Source organism: Populus trichocarpa, chromosome 5 (genome assembly GCF_000002775.5).
Source record: "Populus trichocarpa isolate Nisqually-1 chromosome 5, P.trichocarpa_v4.1, whole genome shotgun sequence".
In the NCBI taxonomy this organism is placed as follows: Eukaryota; Viridiplantae; Streptophyta; class Magnoliopsida; order Malpighiales; family Salicaceae; genus Populus; species Populus trichocarpa.
The window spans coordinates 20,754,255-20,776,401 of NC_037289.2; the positions used below are offsets into that span (position 1 = coordinate 20,754,255).

Sequence of the window (22,147 nt, forward strand, 5' to 3'; positions counted from 1 at the left end):
ACACTGATAAAAACATCAAATTGATGATTTTGCAAGGCAAACAATACTATTTAAAAGAACCTAAAACTTAAGCTGCTGCATTCACATATATCTTTGTGTTTTTGTTTATTTAGTAATGCGGTGCATGCTATTCTTTTAAATGTTTTTTTATTGAAAATATATTAAAATCAATACATTAAAATTATCAAAAAAAATTTAAACAATACTAATTTAGTATTTTTCAAACAAAACATAATTTTAAAAATAAATTGAAATTTAATATTTTTTCAAATAAAACACAATTTAAAAAACACTTTAAAAACAAGTTAAACAATGTTAGACATACACCCTAACAAGAGTCGGTTTATAATTTTTTTTTTTAAATCTGAATTTTATTTTATTTTTATATTTTCAAATAATTTTGATATATTAATATAAAAAATAATTTTTTTAAAAAACTATTTTAATATATTTACAAATAAAAATTATTTTAAAAGACATCAACCAACACAATAGCAATAATAAGCGTGTGAAAAAAGAGTATAGACTATACATAGCACAATGTTAATCCCTTTTTTTTCCCATCGACCCGTACTGCCATGAAAGATTTTTGATTCCAATTGAACGGCTGAGATAGGTTCTCTGCTTCTCATTTTTCCACGAGTGGGGCGAAAAAGCAAAACTCCTTTGTGGGATCCACGTGGCATGGGACCCGATATAAATCATAACAAACGTGGCATTATATAATTGGTCTCATTTATTCCCCGGAGGTATCTAACAAGGAGTAGATGAATCCATCCACTTTTGCTGACGCAAACATCACGTCACTAACCCCACTACTTCAAAGTGAAAACACAAAACGTGTAACAATCAAGTACACTCAATCCTACACAACTCCCTCAATCAACCACTTCTTTGTATTTACGCCTATCAAATCACACCACAGCTTTGACAAGACACTCAATACCGTCCCTCTCCATGGCAAACTCGTAATTCAAATAATCTCAGATGTCAATTTACTTTAAAAAAACAATTTAAAAAGAACCTATATTTTTTACCCTTGGATTTTTTTAATCATCTTAAAAAAGGAAGTATATTGGATGAGTAATGGATTTGTGTCAACGGACGCCAAATGAAATTCAAATGCAGCGGAATTCTATTTCTAATAATTAACAAAAAAATAAACATATTTAATCTGTTATCGTCTTCTTCAATAATAATAATAATAATAATAATAATAATAATTATTATTATTATTTCCTATTATTATTATAATTACTTCCCGGAAGAAGTTGTACTCGCACTCACCACTACTTCCTTCCTTCCTTCCTTCCCTCCTTGGTTGCCTCCAATCATTTTCCTCTCTGTTTCTCTCTCTAAAAAAAATCTCTCTCTTAATAATTATTATATTTGCTTATTTTTTCATTCTAATTTCCCGGCGGGAGAGAAGGCAGAGGTGGGAGAAGAGTAAAAGAAAGATACGAAGATACTTCTACGAAACTCCCTCTCGTGATTATATATATATATTTATATATTTTTTTTCCATTGTAGCAGTGAAGTTAAAAAGAAAAAAAGTAATTTGATCGTCAATACAAAAGGCTTAATTCGTTAGCTTCTTTGTTTGGAGTCTGTCTTCAATGCCCTCTTCTTAACTGCTCTCTCTCCCTCCCTCTCAAAATAAGGTACTCTTTCTCTCCCTTTTTTTAATCATAGGTAATTCGTAGTTTAATCTCTTAGAGTTTGATCTTTGATTGTTTTATTTTCTTTCTGGTTAGGGAGTTAATGATGCTGTTTGGAGTTTTTGTTTTTTTGGGCATGCTAAATTTGATTTTATAATAATAATAATAATAATTATTATTATTATTATTATTTTTCGTTTTGTCTAATTTCTGGTTTTTGGAGCTCAGGGTTGACTCGAAATTGAGTGAACTGTGGAGTGAGCTTTATGAGCTGCTGCAGACCTGATATATATTTTATTTTGTTTGGTTGCATGATTTGAATTAAATCAAATTTTGCTATTTTTGGTGTTGCTGGGTTTTTTTTTTCTAGTGTTGACTGGGTGCCTACCGCTAGTGTTTTTGTGTGCTAATTTTTTGTTCACACGCCTGTTTTTAGCCTCTATAAGATTTAACATGTGATTGAGAGTGTAATTTTGCAGAATTAGAACATGGAATTTCTTTAATTGATAGATTGGGAGTAATGTATCTGGATTAGGGATTGTTTTTTCTTTTTATATTTTGTCTGCTGAAAATATAGGAAATTGCTTGTTGAACTCAATTAAAGTCTTCTGATCAGTACCGAATTGATCTTACCTTATTTCGTTGCACGATAAATTTATGTTCATGTCTACCCTTTCAATGGTTGAGTGTCTGTTCTTTTCCAATTGCTGTGTTAGTGAGAAGAGAATAAAAATGGAGCAAAACTCAAAGGACGCAGTACCTGGTAAGTCTCCTGATGCATTCCTTTTCTTTTGACTCCCTCATATCTTGAAAACCTAACACACACACATGCCTATTTTTTGTTAGTGTAGATGTATGATTTAAATTGATAATGTCTTGATTGGACTTCTGTGTATGTTTATAGGTCCATCAAAAATTCCAGCTGTTAATAGTAGTAAGAAGGTGGTCACTGGTGCATGGGGCATCCCACTTAGAATTGATGCATTTCAGTCATCGAGTGATGCAAGCTTGTTTTCGAGTTCATTGCCTGTCCTTTCACATGAAAAGCGTATGTCTAAAGCTCTTCTTGCTAGGTGTTATGGATTTTTTCTGATAACATATATTTTTTATTTTGAAATTTTTTTTGTCCATGCAGTGAACTTTAATGATTCAGAGAATTATGGTCGATCTATTGATGATAGCCCACCTAGCTTGAATAATCTCGACCTAGAAACTGAGGTTACTGATCTATTCGAAGACATCGAACCAAGTGCAATTGGAAATTTGCTTCCTGATGATGATGAGCTTCTTGCTGGCATAATGGATGATTTCGACCTCAGTGGGTTGCCTAGTCAACTGGAGGATTTGGAAGAAATTGATCTCTTTGGTCCTGGAGGGGGGATGGAGCTAGATTTTGAATCACAAGAAAGCCTTCGTATTGGTATGTCCAAGCTAAACATGACTGATGGGATTCCTGCAAATGGGGTTGGTCATTATGCTCTTCCAAATGGTGTGGGAACAGTGGCTGGGGAACATCCATATGGGGAGCATCCTTCAAGAACATTATTTGTTCGGAATATCAATAGTAACGTGGAGGACTCTGAATTGAGATCTCTCTTTGAGGTATGTTCACAATTGTTAGAATGCCAGATGTCACTCATCTAAAAATGATTGTTCCCTGTTGCTTTACTGTTTATTGCTTGCTTAAAGAATAGCCATGTTGATCATGCTAAATCCTTTCTGAAAATTTGTCCATATTTGGATCACCACATGCTTGATTGGTTCATACATCGTGAATATGGTTATTTGTCATAAATGACTTTTTCCCGAAACACTGTCAAAGTTATCGAAGCCTTTTAGATGATAGAACAATTACTTTGCATCGACTCTACTTACCTGCTTTCTTTCTCTTCTGCAATTTCTGATTGAGAATGTGCTCTTGTTTTTTAGTATTTTCAAGCAACCTATTTCTCTGGTTTTAAATCAATATATAAAATTTGTGATAGTTGGTGCAACTCGCATCAGTATTTAGCTAATGTGATAAACTTTTATAATGATCTCTAATGACTGTTTTTTTGGATTCATCTGATTAAATTTAAATTAAATTCCTGACCTCTTTATTGTATTTGTTTATATTTTGATGTCAGGATGTATATAGTGTTGCTTTTTGTTAATTGCAAATTAGATATGAAATTTGTTGTTTCACATTGCTGTTGATGAAATCAATTTAGTTAAAATACGTGTCAATTAAGCTTGGGGGTAGCCATAAGCTTAATTATATAGATGTGAAGTTTTTCTCAATAGCTAGTGCTTACTCTCAAACCTTTTCAATTCTTGTAGCAATATGGGGATATCAGAACATTATACACTGCTTGCAAGCATAGAGGCTTTGTGATGATATCTTACTATGATATTAGAGATGCTCGGACTGCAATGCGTGCTCTGCAAAATAAGCCCTTAAGGCGGAGAAAACTGGACATTCATTTTTCAATTCCCAAGGTTTAAATAGAAAGTTCATTTAAATTTGTTCATTTTGACACTTTTGATCACTTCAACATCTTTATCAAACATTATTTCCTGCCACATATCAGGATAACCCTTCAGAAAAAGATGTAAATCAAGGAACTCTTGTGGTCTTCAATTTGGATGCATCTGTATCAAATGATGACCTTCGCCTAATATTTGGGGCATATGGAGAGGTCAAAGAGGTACGTGTTAGGGGGTTCTATTTGATTATTTATTATTTGTTGCTTGGAGTGATTCTTGTATATAAGCATCTGAGTCTTTCATTATCTTTACGGCTGTTGTTTCACTTCATTGAAAACACAGATAAGAGAAACCCCACACAAGCGGCACCATAAATTCATTGAATTTTATGATGTTAGAGCTGCGGAGGCAGCTCTCAGAGCATTAAATAAGAGTGATATTGCTGGGAAACGCATTAAGCTTGAACCTAGCCGCCCTGGTGGAGCACGTAGAAAGTAAGTATTAGTATGATGTCGCTGATGCATAGCAATTCGTGCTTCTGCTTTCTTTGTGGAATTGATTCTTGCTCGTCTTCAAATTTTTTCCACAAATGCAATGGATGAAAACGTTTGTTCATGTGAGAGAAGTTATTAATCAATACAAAAAAATTCCCAAAGCGCCTCTGTTATGTTTAGTTAAGCCTATATTATGTGGTGCACTAGGAAACCCCTCCTCCTCCCTCTTTTAGAAAAAGGTTGGTGAAACAATGCCTTCGAAAAAACGACAGTCATATTTATGCTAATCTAAACAGTGATAGCAGATTGATACTTCCTTTAATGAGTACTATGCATGGGTATCTCATGGAAAGAAGCGTCAGCTGGAAATATGGTGTATTAAACATAGTTTAGGAATTATTAGTTGGTTATTAACATTTTGAATGTCAGTTCCATTTTTCTTCCATGCATGAAATTAGTGAAGATCTACATGTTTAAGAAAGTAAAACAGACAAGAATATTGTTTATCCAAAGCCTAATCTACATTAATATGAGAATTTCTGTAAATTTATAGTAACTTGGAAGCAAATTCAGGATCCTGATAAAAATGAGACTATAATGCCAGGATCCTTGGTTTAAGTGACAACCATCACCCTTCTGTATTGGGTTCATATCTGCAGAGTGGTTGTCACTTCTTGCTTTGATATTTTTTGTTTTTTATTCACATGACATGATTGGGTCTTCAAAGTATAAACTACGTATATTTCTTGAGTCTCCTTTATAGCATGATCTATGTTATATTCATTGATCATCCTGAAGTTAAAGAGTCTTTTATATGTAGTATAATGCAGCAAATAACTCAAGAGCTGGAACAAGATGAAGTACGAAGTTTCCGACATCAAGTAGGCTCACCAGTGGGGAACTCTCCTCCAAGTAAATGATTTCTTAAGTTTCTTTATGATTGTATGAGAACTCAGTTATTTTTAAGCATTTTCTATCAGCTCCAAGGACCTGTACTGTTGAAACTCTTTTTAGATTATGGGCTGAACCATTGTTACTGCCATGACAGGTACTTGGTTACAATTTGGCAGCCCAGTTGAACATAATCCATTGCATGGATTTAGCAAGTCCCCAGGACTTGGAACTTTCAGCCCTGTAAATGGAAATAATTTGCCTGGGCTGGCTTCAATTCTCCCCCTTCATGTGTCTAACCCTGCAAAGATTGCCCCAATTGGAAAGGACCATGGAAGGGTTAACCATGCAAACCAGATGCTTGCCAACTCGGGATCAATGCAAGGGGCAGCCTATCAGCATTCTCGTTCATTCACTGACCAGAAATTGAGCACGAGTCCTGTTCCCATGTCTACTTTTGGGGAATCGAAATCAAATTCATCTGGTATAGGCACATTGACTGGTCCTCAGTTTCTCTGGGGAAGTCCTGCTTCTTACTCTGAGAGTGCGAGCTCCTCTGCTTGGCCAACATCATCTGTTGGAAATGCGTTTCCATCACATGGGCAAGGACAGGGTTTTCCACACATCAGCAGGCATGGATCTCTCCTCGGTTCACATCACCATCACGTGGGATCTGCTCCGTCTGTTCTTCCTCTTGATAGGCATTTTGGCTTCTTCCCAGAATCACCAGAAACATCCTTCATGAACCAAGTTGCATTGGGGGGTATGGGTTTAAATCGCAGCACTGGAAGTTATATGATGAACATGGGTGGCCATGCAGCTGTCGGTGCAGGCATTGGACTTCCAGGACCACCCCTGACTGAAAATGGTTCACCCAATTACAGGATGATGTCATTGCCTAGGCATAATCCTATGTTTTTTGGGGCTGGTTCTTATTCTGGACCAGGGACAATTGGCAATGAGGGATTTGCTGAACGTGTTCGAAGTCGGCGAGTTGAGAATAGTGGGAGCCAGATAGATAGCAAGAAGCAGTATCAGCTTGATTTGGATAAAATCATTAGCGGGGAAGATAATAGGACAACTTTAATGATTAAAAACATTCCTAATAAGTAAGAGGACTGTTGTTTTGAAAATTACTTAGATGTTTGGTTTTGACTGAGTTGGTCACCCAATGATTTCTTATGCTATTGTTTCCCTTCTAGATATACTTCAAAGATGTTGCTGGCTGCTATTGATGAAAATCACCGCGGTACTTATGACTTTCTCTATCTTCCCATTGATTTTAAGGTAATAACATTTCGGAAAACATTCATTTGGTGTTATAAACATAACTTGTTCAAGTTGAATGTGCTGATGGCTGAACTGCTCTGGTTGCAGAATAAATGCAATGTGGGTTATGCCTTCATCAATATGGTGTCTCCTGCATGCATCATTTCCTTCTATGAGGTTGGTTTTGGTATCTTAATTGCTGTCTTAAATAATCAAATTATATGTACTTTTATGTCATCTATGTGGTAAAATCTAAATTAAGGTTGGTTTATGTTCATTAACAGAAATTTGTTGTTTGTCATTCTCTTTGTGAGTGTTTTGATTCTTAAAGAGTAAAAAAACACATCAGATTTTTAAACCGGACTGGCTGATCACAAATTCAGGCAATATATTGGCTAGACTCTTATGCATATAACATTATGCAGGCATTTAATGGGAAAAGGTGGGAGAAGTTTAATAGTGAAAAAGTCGCTTCACTTGCATATGCACGAATTCAGGGCAAGGCTGCCCTTGTGACACACTTTCAGAATTCAAGCTTAATGAATGAAGATAAGAGATGCCGTCCAATTCTCTTCCACTCTGAGGGCCAAGAGGCTACTGATCAGGTAACAAGAAGTTGTTAACTTATGCTTGTGATAAAAAAAAGTACCGGTGATTATTCTGTCAACGAGTTGGAATGTTCTTCAAAATACTATATTTGTACCGTGTATTTAATGTGTACTTAGTTCAATATAAGAAATCAATGAGGAAAACGATGAAGACCATTTTGACAATAGCTAGTTAGTTTGTAATATGACCAGATTAACTTCAATTTGGGTTAGAAAAATGTTACACCATTTGTTTTTCTTTTCTTTCCTTTTTTTTCTCCCATTTCCTTTCCCTTTTTTTTTTGTTCTTTTTTTGGAATGTTAACACCATTTGTTTTTCTTTTCTTTCCTTTTTTTATCCCATTTCCTTTCCTCTTTTTTTTCTTGTTCTTTTTTTGGAATGTTACACCATTTGTTTATTTGCTGACATTGAATTTTATTTTTTGGATCTTGCAGGAACCTTTCCTATCTGGTAACTTAAACATTTGTATCCGTCAGCCTGATGGATCATATTCTGGGGATTCGTTGGACTGCCCAGAGGACAGTCTGGATGAGAAACTGGAGAAGAATTAACAGCTGAAATTGCTCTTGGCCTTGAATGGTGGTCAGGAGTGCTAACCATTGTGTAGGCATTTTGAATGTATAAATTTGGAATAGAAACTAAAGAGTGGGTACAATATTGATTGAATGATGAGCAGCCTCCACTTTTGCGTCATGGATGCTGCACAGTATCTCACAATTGGCAGAGGGCATTTTGTTCGTCTGTAGAGCAACCAACTGTTATGTGAGGATAAGGCATAACATATTTTGCTGAGAAGTGAAGGCATTTCTCACTGATTTGTACATGGAAAACTCCTATTGGGTTTTCGCTTTGATCCTTTTCTGTTTCTGTACTTGTTTCTGGAGGCCATTTGCAAATAATGTGAACATTTTCATTGGATAACCTGGGATTACGGGCTGTTTACAGAAGTTGTATAGAATGGAAGATGAACAGACCCTGCATCCGGTTCATCCTGTCTTGCAATGTTGTAGCTTTAAAGACATGAATCTGTATATGCTTGTACAGTTGTCCACTCCTCTCTCTCTTCCCCCTAGCATCAGTGTATGTTTTAGGTTCATTTAGCCTGCCAATCTATAGAATATGGATCATCTGTCACGAGAAGAGGATATATTTTTTATTGCGTTAGGTTCCAATCTATGGATACAGGCACCTGTGTTTACTGAGAACAATGATATCGCTGGCCAACTTGATGGTCCATGAGCACGTCCTCTCCTTGGGGTCAAAGCCACAAGATTAATCAGAAATTTCGAGTCCTCTCCATGTCGAAGCGTGAATAACTCAAGTTATCAGCTAGTTAGTAATCAAACACATCCCAAAACTATTAACGACCATCACGAACGCCAACAGAGATTGCGTATCCACAACTGACTTGAGTAGCGGTTCGTTAAGCTTCATTTCTCTTGCACTACATTACAGGTCCATTATCATCTCCCTGAACATAGATCATTTTCAAACGAGAAGATGCTTTTCAATGGCAGATGAGGTTTAAAACTCACCGAGTCAAGCAAATGTAAATATGTAGTAGTATACTCTAGTTCTTAGGAGTGCACAATCAACCAACTATATCAAGTGGCATAAAGATCATGCCCACAGGCTTTCTTCAAAATTTATTACTATCAGATTGTCTTCCAGCTCCCCATAAGGACGACAAAGGTATGTATCAATTCCTACAGTGCAACCCCTTCGAGTATCTTAGTCATATTTGTAAAGCATCAGCAATGGATCCAGCAAGACTCAAAACTTCAAATGGACGCTTATTTGCTATGGCTTTCACAGTGTGAGGGCAGGAATCTGTTATCCAAAAATAGGCAAATGCATCCTCCATGCCTGCTAAAAAAAAATGGCACTATCATCATATGGCTTAAAGTTAAAAGGTTCAACTGAAAAATACATAAGAATAGATCAGGATAAGTATGCCTGATAACATGCAGGTCTTTACCCTCATTTTTGTGAGTGAAACGCTCCCAAGAGCGCTTAGGAAAGACACCGTGGGTGACATATGCACTTACTTTTGCTGCACCGTGAGCTGCTAATACTTTCTGGAAGAAAAGAGAGGCAAGAAGATAAAAAGGGTAATTTGTCAGAGTTCCACTACTGTTGCAGATCTTCAATGTGGATAAATGCAACCAACCAGTGATACATTGATGCATGTCTATATATGCATTGCTTATTAAAGATGCATGGCCTCGGTTCCTGAACCGAGAACAGCCAGCGATGGCCTACTGTCCTTTAACAATTCATCTGCATAAGAGGTGATTCCTTCATTTTATTTTTTGCCAGAATAAAGTTGATTCCAGACTCAATGGTGGCCAAATCTGAAACTGATGGCCATATTCAAACTCTTGGAGATTTAAGAAAAGAGCTAGGTGGAAAATTGGGAATGTTATACAAACCGCAACTTATAGAGATGACAAAAGTACATTAACAATGATATACAATATATGTCGGCTATGTATGTTAACAAAAGAAGTCAGGTTTAAATAGGTAAAAAGGTGATTTTTTAAATCAGAATGCAGTGACTGAAAAGGAAAGAAGGTAAAAAAAGGAAGGAATAAAAGAATGAGAAAGAAAAGAACGAGCAAGAAACGAATTGCAGGCCTTAAATGAGATGAGAAATGATCTGGAAAATGAATACCTGGCACTCAACAAGTGTGCCTCCAGATTGTACCAAATCATCAACAATGACAACATGGTAACCAGCAGGATTTCCCTCCTTTATTCTAACTATCCTCTCATCACCTTCACGAACCTTCACACATACCACCTGACATTCAACAACATTAATTACCCAGACAACATGGGAATTGGAGTACGATATCATTCAGTCCATTTGAGAGAGAAAAAATCAAACCAACCATAGGAAAATGATCCAACAGCTTGTGGAATCGCTTCCAAGCTCCATCATCTGGAAATGCAACAGCAATCTGAAATCAAAATTGGAGAGCACAATTGGTGGCAAGCAAGATATTTCTACTGAACTATAAAATTCTTCAAAGTAACATTAGAGTTATAGTGACAGCAATGCCAAAATAGCCATCACGATGATCAGAAACAAAACCCTGTTTCACAGAAATAATCAAAACATTCTGGTGCTACATACCTTATCGGATTCAGGAAGTTGGTGAAGACGTTGCTTTAACAGAGGAATCCCAGTCACAAATAAAGGCAAAACTTGGTCCCCAAAATAGAACCTTTCCTGCATGAGAAGAAGATTGATAAATAAATTATTAGCCTGCTTACTCGAAACCAAAAAAAAAAAAGAACATTCGAGAAACACTCAAAGGGCATAGATAAGAAGAAGAGAATGAGAGCCAAAGTGTTTTTGAGATGCTCAATGAGCTGAAAGTGATCAGAGGTCACATTTTGATAGATAAAAAAAGAAACCCCTCAAGAATAAATTTTGATTACAGTTGAAAGAAAAAAACAACTTGATGCATGCCTAGTAACTCAAATGTTATGGAAAGACCAGGGATGAAGCCTGCTATGGATAATGGTAATTCATAAAAAAGAACTTGTGACATTCAGCAAGATATTCTAAAGCAACGAGGTGAAATATAAAGTAATTATTGATGTTGGTTCATTTGTGGAGCAATAGCAGGGAAACAACCTGCAGTGCGTGTATGTCATATATGACTAGACTAGTGGGGCCACCTCTTGAAATGGGAATGTTTGACAATATCCTTGCCATGGTAAATGCAGTTGCAACATCCCCTTCTTCTTCCATTCGCTCGAAGGAGCCAGTTGGAAAGAAAGGCAACACCAATGTGAAAGAAGCAGCAAACAGACGTGGCAGCGCATAAATGACAGATAGCTGTTCGAAGATAACTCCCGGGGAACTAAAACATGCAAGGAAGGCAACATGCTGACCCCGCAAATCTTCAGCATTGTTTATAAAAAGGTTAGGAAATCCATCATCAAAATTCCTGATAAAAAACAAAGAAACCAATCAGTTCTTCCACTCATATAACATTCAACCCCGAGAAATGCAATAAACCTTGCACCACAATCTCAAGGTCATTTGCCATTCAACTGAAGACTTGTTTGAATAGAATATGGAGTTGAACCAGTTAAGACCTTAAAAGGAAATATTCAAGTAGAATACAGAGCAGGACTCACATTCAAGAATTATATTTTTTTACTGATAAATTTGGAAGTAATCTTTCTAGCAGTCCCACAAAACACTAAAAAAAATAAAAAGCTTATAAATTTGTTGTATTTTTCATAATGGTCGTGAACTTACAGTAAGTTTACTATTGGTAGAATTGTGAAAGAGAATTTATTTATGACAAAAAAATAATTCCATAGACACACAAACACATCCACATAAGTCAAAATCAAGAGAAGAGTGCCATTCTTTGTCGGGGAACAAAGAAAGATGACTAAAACAGCAAATACCCACATCATATCAATGGAGATAAGAACGAAAATTAAAAGTAAAGAATAATAAACTGAACATAATAATAAATACGTGCAGCAAGAGAAGAAAAGAGAGAATACAGGAAGGGACCTCCAGTTGATGGATTGCAGGGTGATGAGGTCAGAGTGACCGGCAACTTTACGGGCAAGCTCTTCGGATTCCAAGCAGTAAAACAGATGTACTTGCTTGTGTTTCTGTTGTTGGTTTTGAGTCTCTACTTTGTCCACCTCCATGTTCTCTGCTCCGTGTTTTTCTTTTTTCTCTCGGTCTCCCTGCCTCCAAACTCCAAACACAACTCTTAATTCTTATTTTATGATTTGCTACAAAATGCGCCGTACTAGGTTTCTCGGGTCTGTTACGATGCTTTCAGAACTGTACTTCAGCGTTAGAGCAACTCGAAGAAGATGCTATTTTCAAGAGCTAGCCAAATTGATGAGATGGTTTTTTAAATAATATATATATATATATATATATATATATATATTTTAGTTTATATGCATTTTAATAGTAACAAGATAAAGTGTCCGCGCGCTACTTTGAGTTTATAAAATAAATATATTTAATAGTATTATAATTGTAAATCAGTGCTAGATAAGTAATAGAAACTAAATGTATGATGAAACAAATATTTCATGATGAAAAAAAGTTGTGTTGGTGATAAAAAACTTAGAGACTGAACAAAATAATTTGTAGCAATATTTTGTGAGGAAATATACAATGTTTTCATCATATGATTTAACTTTTCAGTTAATAAAAAGAAAAAAAAAATTACAAAGCTAAATTCTCTACCAACTTAACATTAAAAAAAAACCAACAAAAATAATTTTGGAAGGAAAAAAACCAATGAGGAAAAACGTTGTAGCAATTGACAATGTTTTGTGAGGAAAACTACAGTGTTTTCCCCAATAAAATAAAATAAAAAACCATTTTCAGAAATATTGTAGCAATCCACAGTGTTTTGTGAGAAAAACTATAATACTTTCCTTATATGATTTAACTTTATTGTAATTATAATTCCTAACCAACTAAATATTAAAAAAAATCGACAAAGATAATTTTGAAAAAAATCATAAAAAAATCATATGGGAAAACACTGCAACAATTTACAGTGTTTTAAAGAAAAAAAATTACAAAACTAAATTCTTAATTAGCTTAATATTAAAAAAATCGACAGAGACAATTTAAAAAAAAATAACAGAAAAAACATCAAAAAAAGGGGGAAAATTATGTTGGAAACACTATAGCAATTCACAGTGTTTTGTAATGAAAGCTATAGTGCTTCCCCACATGATTTAGCCTTATTTGTAATGACTTGTAATTGTAATTCTCAAACAATTCAATATTAAAAAAATAAAATTGATAAAGATAATTTAAAAAAAATTATAAGAAAAAAAAACCATGTGGAGAGACACTGTAGCAATCCACAATGTTTTGTGAGAAAAGTTACAATGCTTTCCCCGCATGATTAAGCTTTATTATAAAGTTAAATTCTAACCAACTCAATATGAAAAAAACATTGACGAAGATAATTCTGGAAAAAAATATTACAAAAAAAGAAAACACATAAGAAATTGGAAAAAAATCAAGTGAGGAAAAACTGTATCAATCCATAGTGTTTTGTGAGGAAAAACTTGTATTTACTTCTAATTGCAATTTTTAACCAGCTTAATATTTAAAAAATAAAATTGACAAAGATAATTTTAGGGAAAAACATAACAAAACAGAAAAAAACCTCGTGAGAAAAAACATTGTAGTAATCCACAGTAATTTGCGAAGAAAGTTACGGTGCTTTCCTCACATATTGTAACTGTAATTTTTAACCAGCTCAATATTAAAAAATAAAATAAAAAAAGATAATTTTGAAGAAAATCATTAAAAAAAAAACCATGCGAAGAAACAGTGTAGCAATTAACAATGTTTTAAAGGAAAAAAATTACAAAACTAAATTCTTAATCAGCTCAATATTAAAAAAAATCGACAAATATAATTTTGAAAAATAAAAAAATAAAAAAGAAAAACTATGTGGGAAAACACCGCAGCAATCCACAATATTTTAAAGGAAAAAAATTACAAAACTAAATTCTTAATCAGCTCAATATTTAAAAAAAAATTGACAAATATAATTTTTAAAATAAAAAATTAAAATAGAAAAACTATATGGGAAAACACCGCAGCAATACACAATATTTTAAAGAAAAAAAATTACAAAGTGAAATTTTTAACCAGCTCAATATTTAAAAAGTAAAATTAACAAAAATAATTTTGAAAAAAAATAAAAGAGAAATGCAACAAAAAAAAACATAGAAAAGTTGAAAAAAAAAGAAAAAAAAGGGGGGGGGGGAGTTGGAAAAAAAATGCAAAAAAAAAAAAGAAAAAAAAATGCATTGTGGATTAATGTTGTAATCCACAGTGCTTTCGGGTGTGGCCGTTTAGATGCATGTATAATAATTTATTTAGAATAATTAATTATATTTTAATATATTTTATATTAAATTAATTTTAATATAATTATATAACTAATTCAATTATTTTTTATATAATATAATCATGATATTAATTATTCGATTAATTGAGTAATTTATAAAATTAATGAAGTAATATGAAAGTTAAAAGATATAATTTTAAGTTTAAATTTTAAACTTTTTAAATCAGAATTTATTTATATGAATATCTTTAATTTTTAATTTTATATGATACTATTAAAATTTTCAGGCTTTAAAGTTTGAGTATATATATTTTCTTCTTGTTTTTGGCTTTTCTACATAAATATATAAAAATAGCATTTTATTGAAAGAAAAGATATTTTAGCTATTTAAATAGCTATTCCTGTTGAAATTGTTAAAATTAAAGATATTAGCTAAAATAATAGTGATATTAGCTAAAATAATAGTATTTGTAGTTTTGGCTATCTGTTTGTTTCTTTAGCTAGAGTTGCTCTTAGCTTATATTTGTGTTTTATTTAAAAAATTATTAAATTAATATTTGTTTTATTTTTTTTAAAATTTTAATTTATTGATATAAAAACTATTATTTTAATATATATTCAACTAAAAAAATATTTTTAAAAAGAACTATATTAAAATATTATTTTAATATGATATACAGCTGGAATTGATTTAAGTACTTTTAAATTTGATAGAGCATTTTCTAATTAAGAGACAATGCTATAAAACTCACCCGTCTATTGGGTCATCGGGTTATTTGTTCAATCAATAAATCAGTGATTACATTGTTGAATCCTTTGAATTGTAATATATAGAACATAAACAAAAAAATAATAATAATCTATAATTTTAGAGTGTGAAAACAACAAGTTTAAGCTTCACAAGCTGCAATTTTTTTTTAAAATATATAACTAGATTAATGCTTCACTCATTGGTCCAACCAATACAATATAATTGAACTTAACGTCTCCTTTACATATTCTAACTTCAACATCAATATGAACAGATTAATTATCCAAATCTCTAATGCACCTAAGTTTAATTACGCTGTTTTATGTACAACCAAATAATAGTATTATTAAAAAAACATAACTTGATACTATTTTGTATCGTTTGTTTTTGTGTGGTGTGTTTAGCTTAAAAAAACATAAAATTAATATTTTTAGTGTTTTTTAATGATTTTAACATGGTAATGTAAAAAAAATTCTAAATAAAATTATTTTGATATATTTTCAAGTAAAAAACACCTTTAAAAATACTATACACCACGTTACCATATACATATTTCGTAGTTTATATTTTTTGTTTAAAAAAAACCTTGTGTTTTTTACTTCCTTGTTATGGGACCCATCAAAATACACAAAGTGCTAGTTCATAGGTGATACACCTAAATTTAACAGCCCTACTCATCGAAGGCCCAAAAGCCCGCAGTCCCAGGCAATGTGCTCGGGCTTGGCCTTGGGAAATGGCTTAGCCTTCATAGGCTCCATTTTGACGAAGAGCACAACCCTCATAACCTTAGTTTTGAGAAAGAGCCCAACATCATTGACTCAACCTAGAGGAAGAACCTATCTCTCATGGCGCGCAACCTAGAAAAAAACCTTAGCCCCTATAAGCTTAGTTACATTTTGGATCTTACTCTTGTACACTCTTATATGTATAAAAGTTATTTATAAGCCTATTATATTTTCATCAATATTAATGTTGTGTAATGAATAACTCAAGGGGCCACCATATCTTATTTGCATCAATGTTTGTGTAAGTGATATTTATTTTTCATTAATGCAATAAGAACAAAATTATATTTTTGCCTCTCCTTTCCATAAAAGAAAGACTCATGGGTTATATGATACCCCATGAATCCTTCATGTTCCAGGTTTACAATATTTTTTATTTAAGCATAAAAAAATCTCAAATTAAAATTCATCAAGAAAACCTTTTATAGATATTAGTTATCGATCATCTTAACTTATCAGGTATCAAATACCAGTCTTTAGTCACCTTAATTAAAAAAAAATTAAATTGTTATAATTAAAAAATTAATTGATTATTCAATATATAGTCTTTAAACTACTAGTATTTTTTGAAACATTGAACATGTAATTTTAGGACCAAGTTAAGCATGTTGCATCAACCGATAATTTTTAGAGGTAAGCATATCCTAACAAGAAAAGCGTTGGATTTTTCAAAATGCACTAGTAATTGGATCCCAATTTGAGGAATGCTAGTGTCGTATGGCGGGAGCCGGGAAGGAAAGTAGCATAATCTATGACGCGTATAAGCCTGTTCTGCCCTTGTTGCCAAACATGTCCCCAGGATGGATGTGATGGGCCTAACGCGCGTTAATTCTACTGGAGGCTCATTAGTGATTATCCTACCTACTATCTCTGTTGGTGGGCCCCCGTATTCAAAGTGGTGAGATCCACCATCGACGAGTGCTCCCTTTACTTTACTTCTCTTTAAATTAAATTAATTGTATTCATAAAAATAAATAAAAACAATTGTACGAATAATCGATTGCCCTGGGGCCTCTACATAAATTACTGTCCATCTTGAAAAACGATCCCCACCATTAAAAGGCCTGAGCCATAATCTATGAGTGCTCCCCCTTTTGTTTTTCCGGTTCCGGAGCTTTCAGCTGCCGCCATTTCCGACCAATACCTTTCTTCTTCTTTTTATTAATTACAATTCTATTTCAAAATACACAAACTTCTAAATTTACAATTTTTTTATATCATTTTTTATTTTTTATAAATTATTAAAAGAAGAATTTTTTTTATTATCAATTATCAAAATCACAATTTTTTTTTTAAATTTTGTCTCATCCATTCTATACGGTTTTGTGCGTAACTTCATAAACATTTTCTATAGTAGATTTCTTGCTAATCTATAATGCATTTAATTTTTAGATATGCTGTATGATTTTCAAGGCTAGGGCCCTTTACGGTTTCGGCAGCCCATTAATAGATAATTTATAATAATCGGGCGGGGTTATAATTTGATTAATTAGCAGCTATGTATGACGTGGAGTCTTGAGCATTAAATATATATGTACAAAAAAAATTAAAAAATTAGGCAGACAGAATAGAAAAATAACATTACATTTAATCAAACGAATTTAATTAATATCTAGTGAGAATGAGCGAATTATTTCGAACGTGGCAGCGCTGGCTGTAACTTGTATGGCTCCATGTTGGATTCTAGCCATGGTATACTGACTGCACAAATTTGAAAATTGGAACCAGTAGACTTGCGGCGCCTTCCACCGGTCTGAAGCATCACCGCCTAAGGTGTCGATCGAGATTCCTGTGAGCACCACCTTTCAGAATCAATGTGACAGCTGATCAATCTGAGAGAAAATAGATAAAACGGACCATATATGTTTCACACGGCACGCACCTGAGTGCAAAGACAATATAGATAATTTGTATTGCATTGCAATTTGCTGGCAAATTTATGAGCTGTAGTCTCCGAGGTCCATTTCCCACGATTCAAATTTCAAACTGTAGTGATCATATGCAATTTCTGCTAACTTGTGTGAAAAGCATGAACCGATTTTAATTTTGACCAAGACTGTTTCAAAAAGTCGTGTTCCCGAGCTGAGTGAATTTCACTGCGTCGCGTGAATGACTTGCTAATTAATTAGGTGAATTTTACTATTCTTATCATCCCCCGTCGAGCCATGTGCTATCCAACCTACAACACTGCTTCACACACAAATTGCCACCGCATTTCCTTGAAAACATGCATGAACCATGCATTTATATCTTCCCTTTGGGTTTTTTTTTTTTTTGGTAACGCATGCATGCTTGGATATTTAATTTATTAGAAAAAATGACAAGGAAGAGCAGATCGGTGATGGTAGTATAGTTTTTAGCAGTCTAGTCCAATGCGAGCCATATGCATGACGATCCAACATTGAAATCAAATGATTTAAGAGTACTGGACCATTGCATGACCTTACCTACCATCAACAAAAAGTTCAAGAAAATCCCATGTTCTTATTTTCATTTGTATGGATTCAAACAAATATTTGAATCACGCAGAATATTGAAACCTGCCCAATTCACATTGTGCATGGCCGGCACCTAACAAATAACGCATGTTACCCTAGCAGATGGGCTGTCAAAGGAACCTCGGAAACTGGCACGGTGTTTTTCTGTAAAGAATTGCATAATTACATTCTTGGTGAAATACTGTTGAGCTCTCACCAACTCGTTAGGCCTAGATCGAGACAAATCCTGTTGGATTTCTTCTACCGAAGAGTGGTCCCATGCACCAATAAATGTAAACCCTAATATAGTACCAAGTCAAGAAGATCTCTATCCTTTTATGTTACTATCATCAACAAGCTGTGATCTCAAAGAAAAAATCTAGTTGGAAACCAATGAAAACCAATGGCCGTGATGATCATATCATACTAAGGAAATTACCATCATAAGCCACTGGCTAATGTAGTTGAAATTTACTTTTTAAGTTTTGACCACTTACGATTTTAAATTAGTTAATGGAAGTCAATGATCAGATGGTATGGTTCATCTAACTTGAGATTGGTCCGTCAGGATTAAAATGGATTGAAAATCGAAACCCAATCCCTATCTCCTGGCCGTTGACAAACTTGAGGACTGCTAAGGGACTCCCTCGAAAAGTACACCTTTTCAATGCTAGATGAAAATCGGTGAGAGAGAGAGACGGAATTTTCAAACAAAATCCAGAATTTACAAAGGCGTTCACCAACAAGCCAACCCGAAAAAAAAGAAGCCAACCTGCCACTATTTGCTAGCCAAAGAAGGAAGTATTACCTGGTAGACGCATACCGACAGCGCTTTCAGAGATAATAGAATTTATAAAGAAAAAAAAGGACGGAAGAGGAGAACAAGAGGGGGAAGAAAGCCCTTATGAAGATAGAAGTAATTACAATTGCAATTGATGCCAGCGCTGTGGCTAACCAAAACCAAAGGCTGTGGTCAACCTCTCACTTACACATTTCCCTTTAATGACTCCTGGCTATAAATACTCTCTGCATTCCTTCCTCTTCTTCACAAGCCTCTTTCCCTTATTTACTTAGCCTCCCTTTCAGTCTCTAGCATCTCTCTGTAGCTATAGTACTCAGCTGCCTTTTCTCAGGTAGTTAACACAGTAACATAGTACCCTAAAAAACCATATTATACCATTGACATTAAAGAAAAGTACTATCATGGTCTTCCAAATGGTGCTTCTCAAGTTTGCAGACTGGATCTTGTACCAGCTCCTGGCTAACTCATGTTACAGGGCTGCTAGGAAGATGAGAAGTTACGGGTTCTTTTTGAAAAACCATTCTCTAAAATCATCACAGCAACAAGCTCCTTCGTTCCCTAATGTGTTCAAGTGTGGTTTGGAAAATAGGGGCTCTGATATTTTGGTGTGTGACATTCATGGGGGCTTATTAAGAACAGAATCTTTCTTTCCTTATTTCATGCTAGTTGCTTTCGAAGGAGGTAGCATACTTAGAGCATTTTTGTTGCTGTTATCATGTCCTATTTTGTGGGTTTTAGACTATGAGCTTAAGTTGAGGGCCATGATATTTATCACCTTTTGTGGGCTTAGGTTGAAGGATATGGAGAATGTTAGTAGAGCTGTTTTGCCTAAGTTTTATCTTGAGAATCTTCATCTCAAGGCTTTTGAGGTGTTAGCTTCAACTGGGTCCAGGTTTGCTTTTACAAGTGTCCCTAGAGTCATGGTCGAAGGATTTCTCAAGGAATATTTGCTGTTTGACAATGTGACAGGGACTGAATTGCACACTGTTGGGCACTACTTTACCGGTTTGGTGTCTGATTCTGGTTTAGTTTTGAAGCACAGAGCCCTAAAGGATTACTTCGGAGACAAGAAGCCTGACATAGGCCTTGGAAGTTCAAGCCTCCATGACCACCTTTTCATATCGCTTTGCAAGGTATTCACAATATTTCCCCTAAAATTCCTCTCATAGAAATATTTTTCCTTGATTGAGAACATTATAAGAACATGAAATCCTTTTCGGGGATTTTATAATGAATTTTTTTTTCCTAGAACGTGCATGTTTACATTTTTGGTAGTCCTTGACCTAACTATTTAATATGGGTCCCTACCTTTTAAGAAATCGGATGGTTACCATACTTCATTTTAGACAATATTCTTGAGCTTAATTACTTAGTTTAAGGTGGTTTCTTTAAGAATTCAGATTGTTACTATACTTAAAATGTCTTGGAATTTCTCCAAAAACATTAGAGAGCCACAAGTATCTTAAATAAACATTGATAACAAAGTACACGCATGCACTTCAATTTCCTGCTTTTGGTTATGTTTCCTTTTCAGCGCATTTTAACGTGTCGATTTCTATTTGTAGGAGAAGACCCAATACTACCATATAGATTTCAGTCACAAATTTATGGTCCTTTATTGATGTTTGTTTATGATTTTGTTGTGTGGATGTGACAGGAAGCTTACGTGGTGAGCAGGGACGAGGGCAAGAGCGGTACAAGTTCGGTAATGCCAAGGGACAAGTACCCTAAACCTCTTGTATTTCATGACGGAAGGCTAGCTTTCTTGCCCACTCCGTTGGCTACTCTTTCAATGTTTATGTGGCTCCCAATAGGAGTATTTCTTGCCTTCTTTAGACTCTTTGTTGGTATTCACCTTCCTTATAAATTAGCACTGTTTTTGGGCATATGGAGTGGTTTGGACCTAAGAGTCAAAGGGTGCAGCCCTTCAAGGTCAGGTCACAGAAAAGGGATACTCTATGTTTGCACCCATCGAACACTTTTGGACCCGGTTTTTCTCAGCACATCTTTAGGTCAGCCACTGACTGCTGTCACGTACAGCCTGAGCAGGATGTCAGAAATAATTGCCCCTATTAAAACGGTGAGGTTGACAAGAGATAGAAAACAAGATGGTAGGACAATGCAAAGATTGCTAAGTGAAGGTGACTTAGTGGTATGCCCTGAAGGAACCACATGTAGAGAGCCATATTTGTTGAGGTTTAGTTCTCTGTTTGCTGAACTAGCTAATGAGATGGTCCCTGTGGCCATGAACACTCGTGTAAGCATGTTCTATGGAACAACTGCAAGTGGGTTAAAATGCTTGGATCCCATTTTCTTTTTGATGAACCCTAGACCCAGCTACCACATCCAGATTCTTGAGAAGTTGCCTAGAGAGCTCACATGTGCTGGGGGGAGATCAAGCTGTGAAGTTGCAAACTACATACAAAGAAAATTGGCTGATACTTTAGGATTTGAGTGCACTACTCTTACAAGGAAGGACAAGTACATGATGCTCGCAGGAAATGAAGGAATTGTCCAGGATAAGAGAGAGAAATCCCAGTCAATTGGCAAATAATCATGTATCTAATTAGACTTTCCAATTTCTTTTTTATTACTAAAACCTTCTTCTAGTGCATGGATATTTTTGTTGTGTTACTGTCAAGTTGATTTCTCTACTGATCATGAGCATGTGAAGATATGATATGAAGTCATTTCTCTACTGATCAATGAACAGCCAGCATTATTAGTAGTAGACATCAACATGAATGCAGTTTTAGATGCATGCAAATGCAGTAGTGATATTCTAGCCCATCTGACCTAAATTTTGGCGTTTTGACGGAACTATTTAAAGCCCTAGCAGAAAATAAAAAAGCAGACAGTGGCGCACCCAGAGTTCAAAAAAGTTGTTGAAGGAGTGTTCCAGAAAAGAGTAGTAATGTTGTACATAATGGCCCTCTGAAAACAAAAATGTTAACACTCCAACCCCTCATGATCAGCCAACTTCTTCAATCCATGTCTTTTATCTCTGTAAACAGTTTTTCTTCCAAGGACTGAAACATTTACTGTTCCAAGTGGGGCGTGTTAT

General features: G+C 34.5%; 3 protein-coding genes across 7 annotated transcripts; 2 read left to right on the plus strand and 1 right to left on the minus strand.

Moving 5' to 3' along the window:
* Nucleotides 1–1,275: 1,275 nt before the first annotated feature.
* On the plus strand, nt 1,276–8,438 carry LOC7464638 (protein MEI2-like 2). 3 transcript variants are annotated; one of them, XM_002306703.4, is made up of 13 exons: nt 1,276–1,661; nt 2,375–2,421; nt 2,563–2,706; nt 2,794–3,260; nt 3,978–4,136; nt 4,229–4,345; nt 4,467–4,618; nt 5,439–5,530; nt 5,667–6,618; nt 6,712–6,796; nt 6,887–6,955; nt 7,204–7,383; nt 7,822–8,438. In XM_002306703.4, exons 2-13 carry the CDS (start codon nt 2,391–2,393, stop codon nt 7,936–7,938), a joined length of 2,565 nt encoding a protein of 854 aa, XP_002306739.2. In that variant the 5' UTR covers nt 1,276–1,661; nt 2,375–2,390; the 3' UTR covers nt 7,939–8,438. The 3 variants fall into 3 exon arrangements, with proteins under 3 accessions (XP_002306739.2, XP_024458125.1, XP_024458124.1); XM_024602356.2 differs by lacking the exon at nt 1,276–1,661 and having other exon boundaries at nt 1,695–2,421; XM_024602357.2 differs by lacking the exons at nt 1,276–1,661; nt 6,887–6,955 and having other exon boundaries at nt 1,693–2,421.
* A 434-nt stretch (nt 8,439–8,872) lies between these two features.
* On the minus strand, nt 8,873–12,287 carry LOC7464799 (ribose-phosphate pyrophosphokinase 4). Of its 3 annotated transcripts, none has more exons than XM_052452788.1 (7): nt 11,934–12,287; nt 11,034–11,349; nt 10,527–10,622; nt 10,282–10,350; nt 10,062–10,190; nt 9,375–9,465; nt 8,873–9,202 (listed from the first exon to the last, which is right to left on the minus strand). In XM_052452788.1, the coding sequence occupies exons 1-7, from the start codon at nt 12,074–12,076 to the stop codon at nt 9,123–9,125; spliced, it is 924 nt and encodes a 307-aa protein (XP_052308748.1). In that variant the 5' UTR covers nt 12,077–12,287; the 3' UTR covers nt 8,873–9,122. The 3 variants fall into 3 exon arrangements, with proteins under 3 accessions (XP_052308748.1, XP_024458127.1, XP_002307546.1); XM_024602359.2 differs by having other exon boundaries at nt 8,873–9,253; nt 9,366–9,465; XM_002307510.4 differs by having other exon boundaries at nt 8,873–9,256; nt 9,366–9,465.
* A 6,960-nt stretch (nt 12,288–19,247) lies between these two features.
* LOC7464639 (glycerol-3-phosphate acyltransferase 1) lies at nt 19,248–21,816 on the plus strand. Its single transcript, XM_002306704.4, has 2 exons — nt 19,248–20,216; nt 20,741–21,816. The coding sequence occupies exons 1-2, from the start codon at nt 19,485–19,487 to the stop codon at nt 21,635–21,637; spliced, it is 1,629 nt and encodes a 542-aa protein (XP_002306740.4). The 5' UTR covers nt 19,248–19,484; the 3' UTR covers nt 21,638–21,816.
* The last annotated feature ends 331 nt before the right edge of the window (nt 21,817–22,147 follow it).

Excerpts from the sequence above, each read along its gene's own strand:
- LOC7464639 (XM_002306704.4), top strand. The coding sequence starts at position 19,485 with ATGGTCTTCCAAATGGTGCTTCTCAAGTTTGCAGACTGGATCTTGTAC. Across the intron at positions 20,217-20,740 it reads TTTTCATATCGCTTTGCAAG|GAAGCTTACGTGGTGAGCAG; the intron begins GTATTCACAATA and ends TGGATGTGACAG.
- LOC7464799 (XM_002307510.4), bottom strand. The coding sequence starts at position 12,076 with ATGGAGGTGGACAAAGTAGAGACTCAAAACCAACAACAGAAACACAAG. Across the intron at positions 10,191-10,281 it reads TGTTGGATCATTTTCCTATG|GTGGTATGTGTGAAGGTTCG; the intron begins GTTGGTTTGATT and ends GTTGAATGTCAG. Across the intron at positions 9,466-10,061 it reads GCACACTTGTTGAGTGCCAG|AAAGTATTAGCAGCTCACGG; the intron begins GTATTCATTTTC and ends CTTTTCTTCCAG.
- LOC7464638 (XM_024602356.2), top strand. The coding sequence starts at position 2,316 with ATGTTCATGTCTACCCTTTCAATGGTTGAGTGTCTGTTCTTTTCCAAT. Across the intron at positions 4,137-4,228 it reads TTCATTTTTCAATTCCCAAG|GATAACCCTTCAGAAAAAGA; the intron begins GTTTAAATAGAA and ends GCCACATATCAG. Across the intron at positions 5,531-5,666 it reads AGTGGGGAACTCTCCTCCAA|GTACTTGGTTACAATTTGGC; the intron begins GTAAATGATTTC and ends CTGCCATGACAG.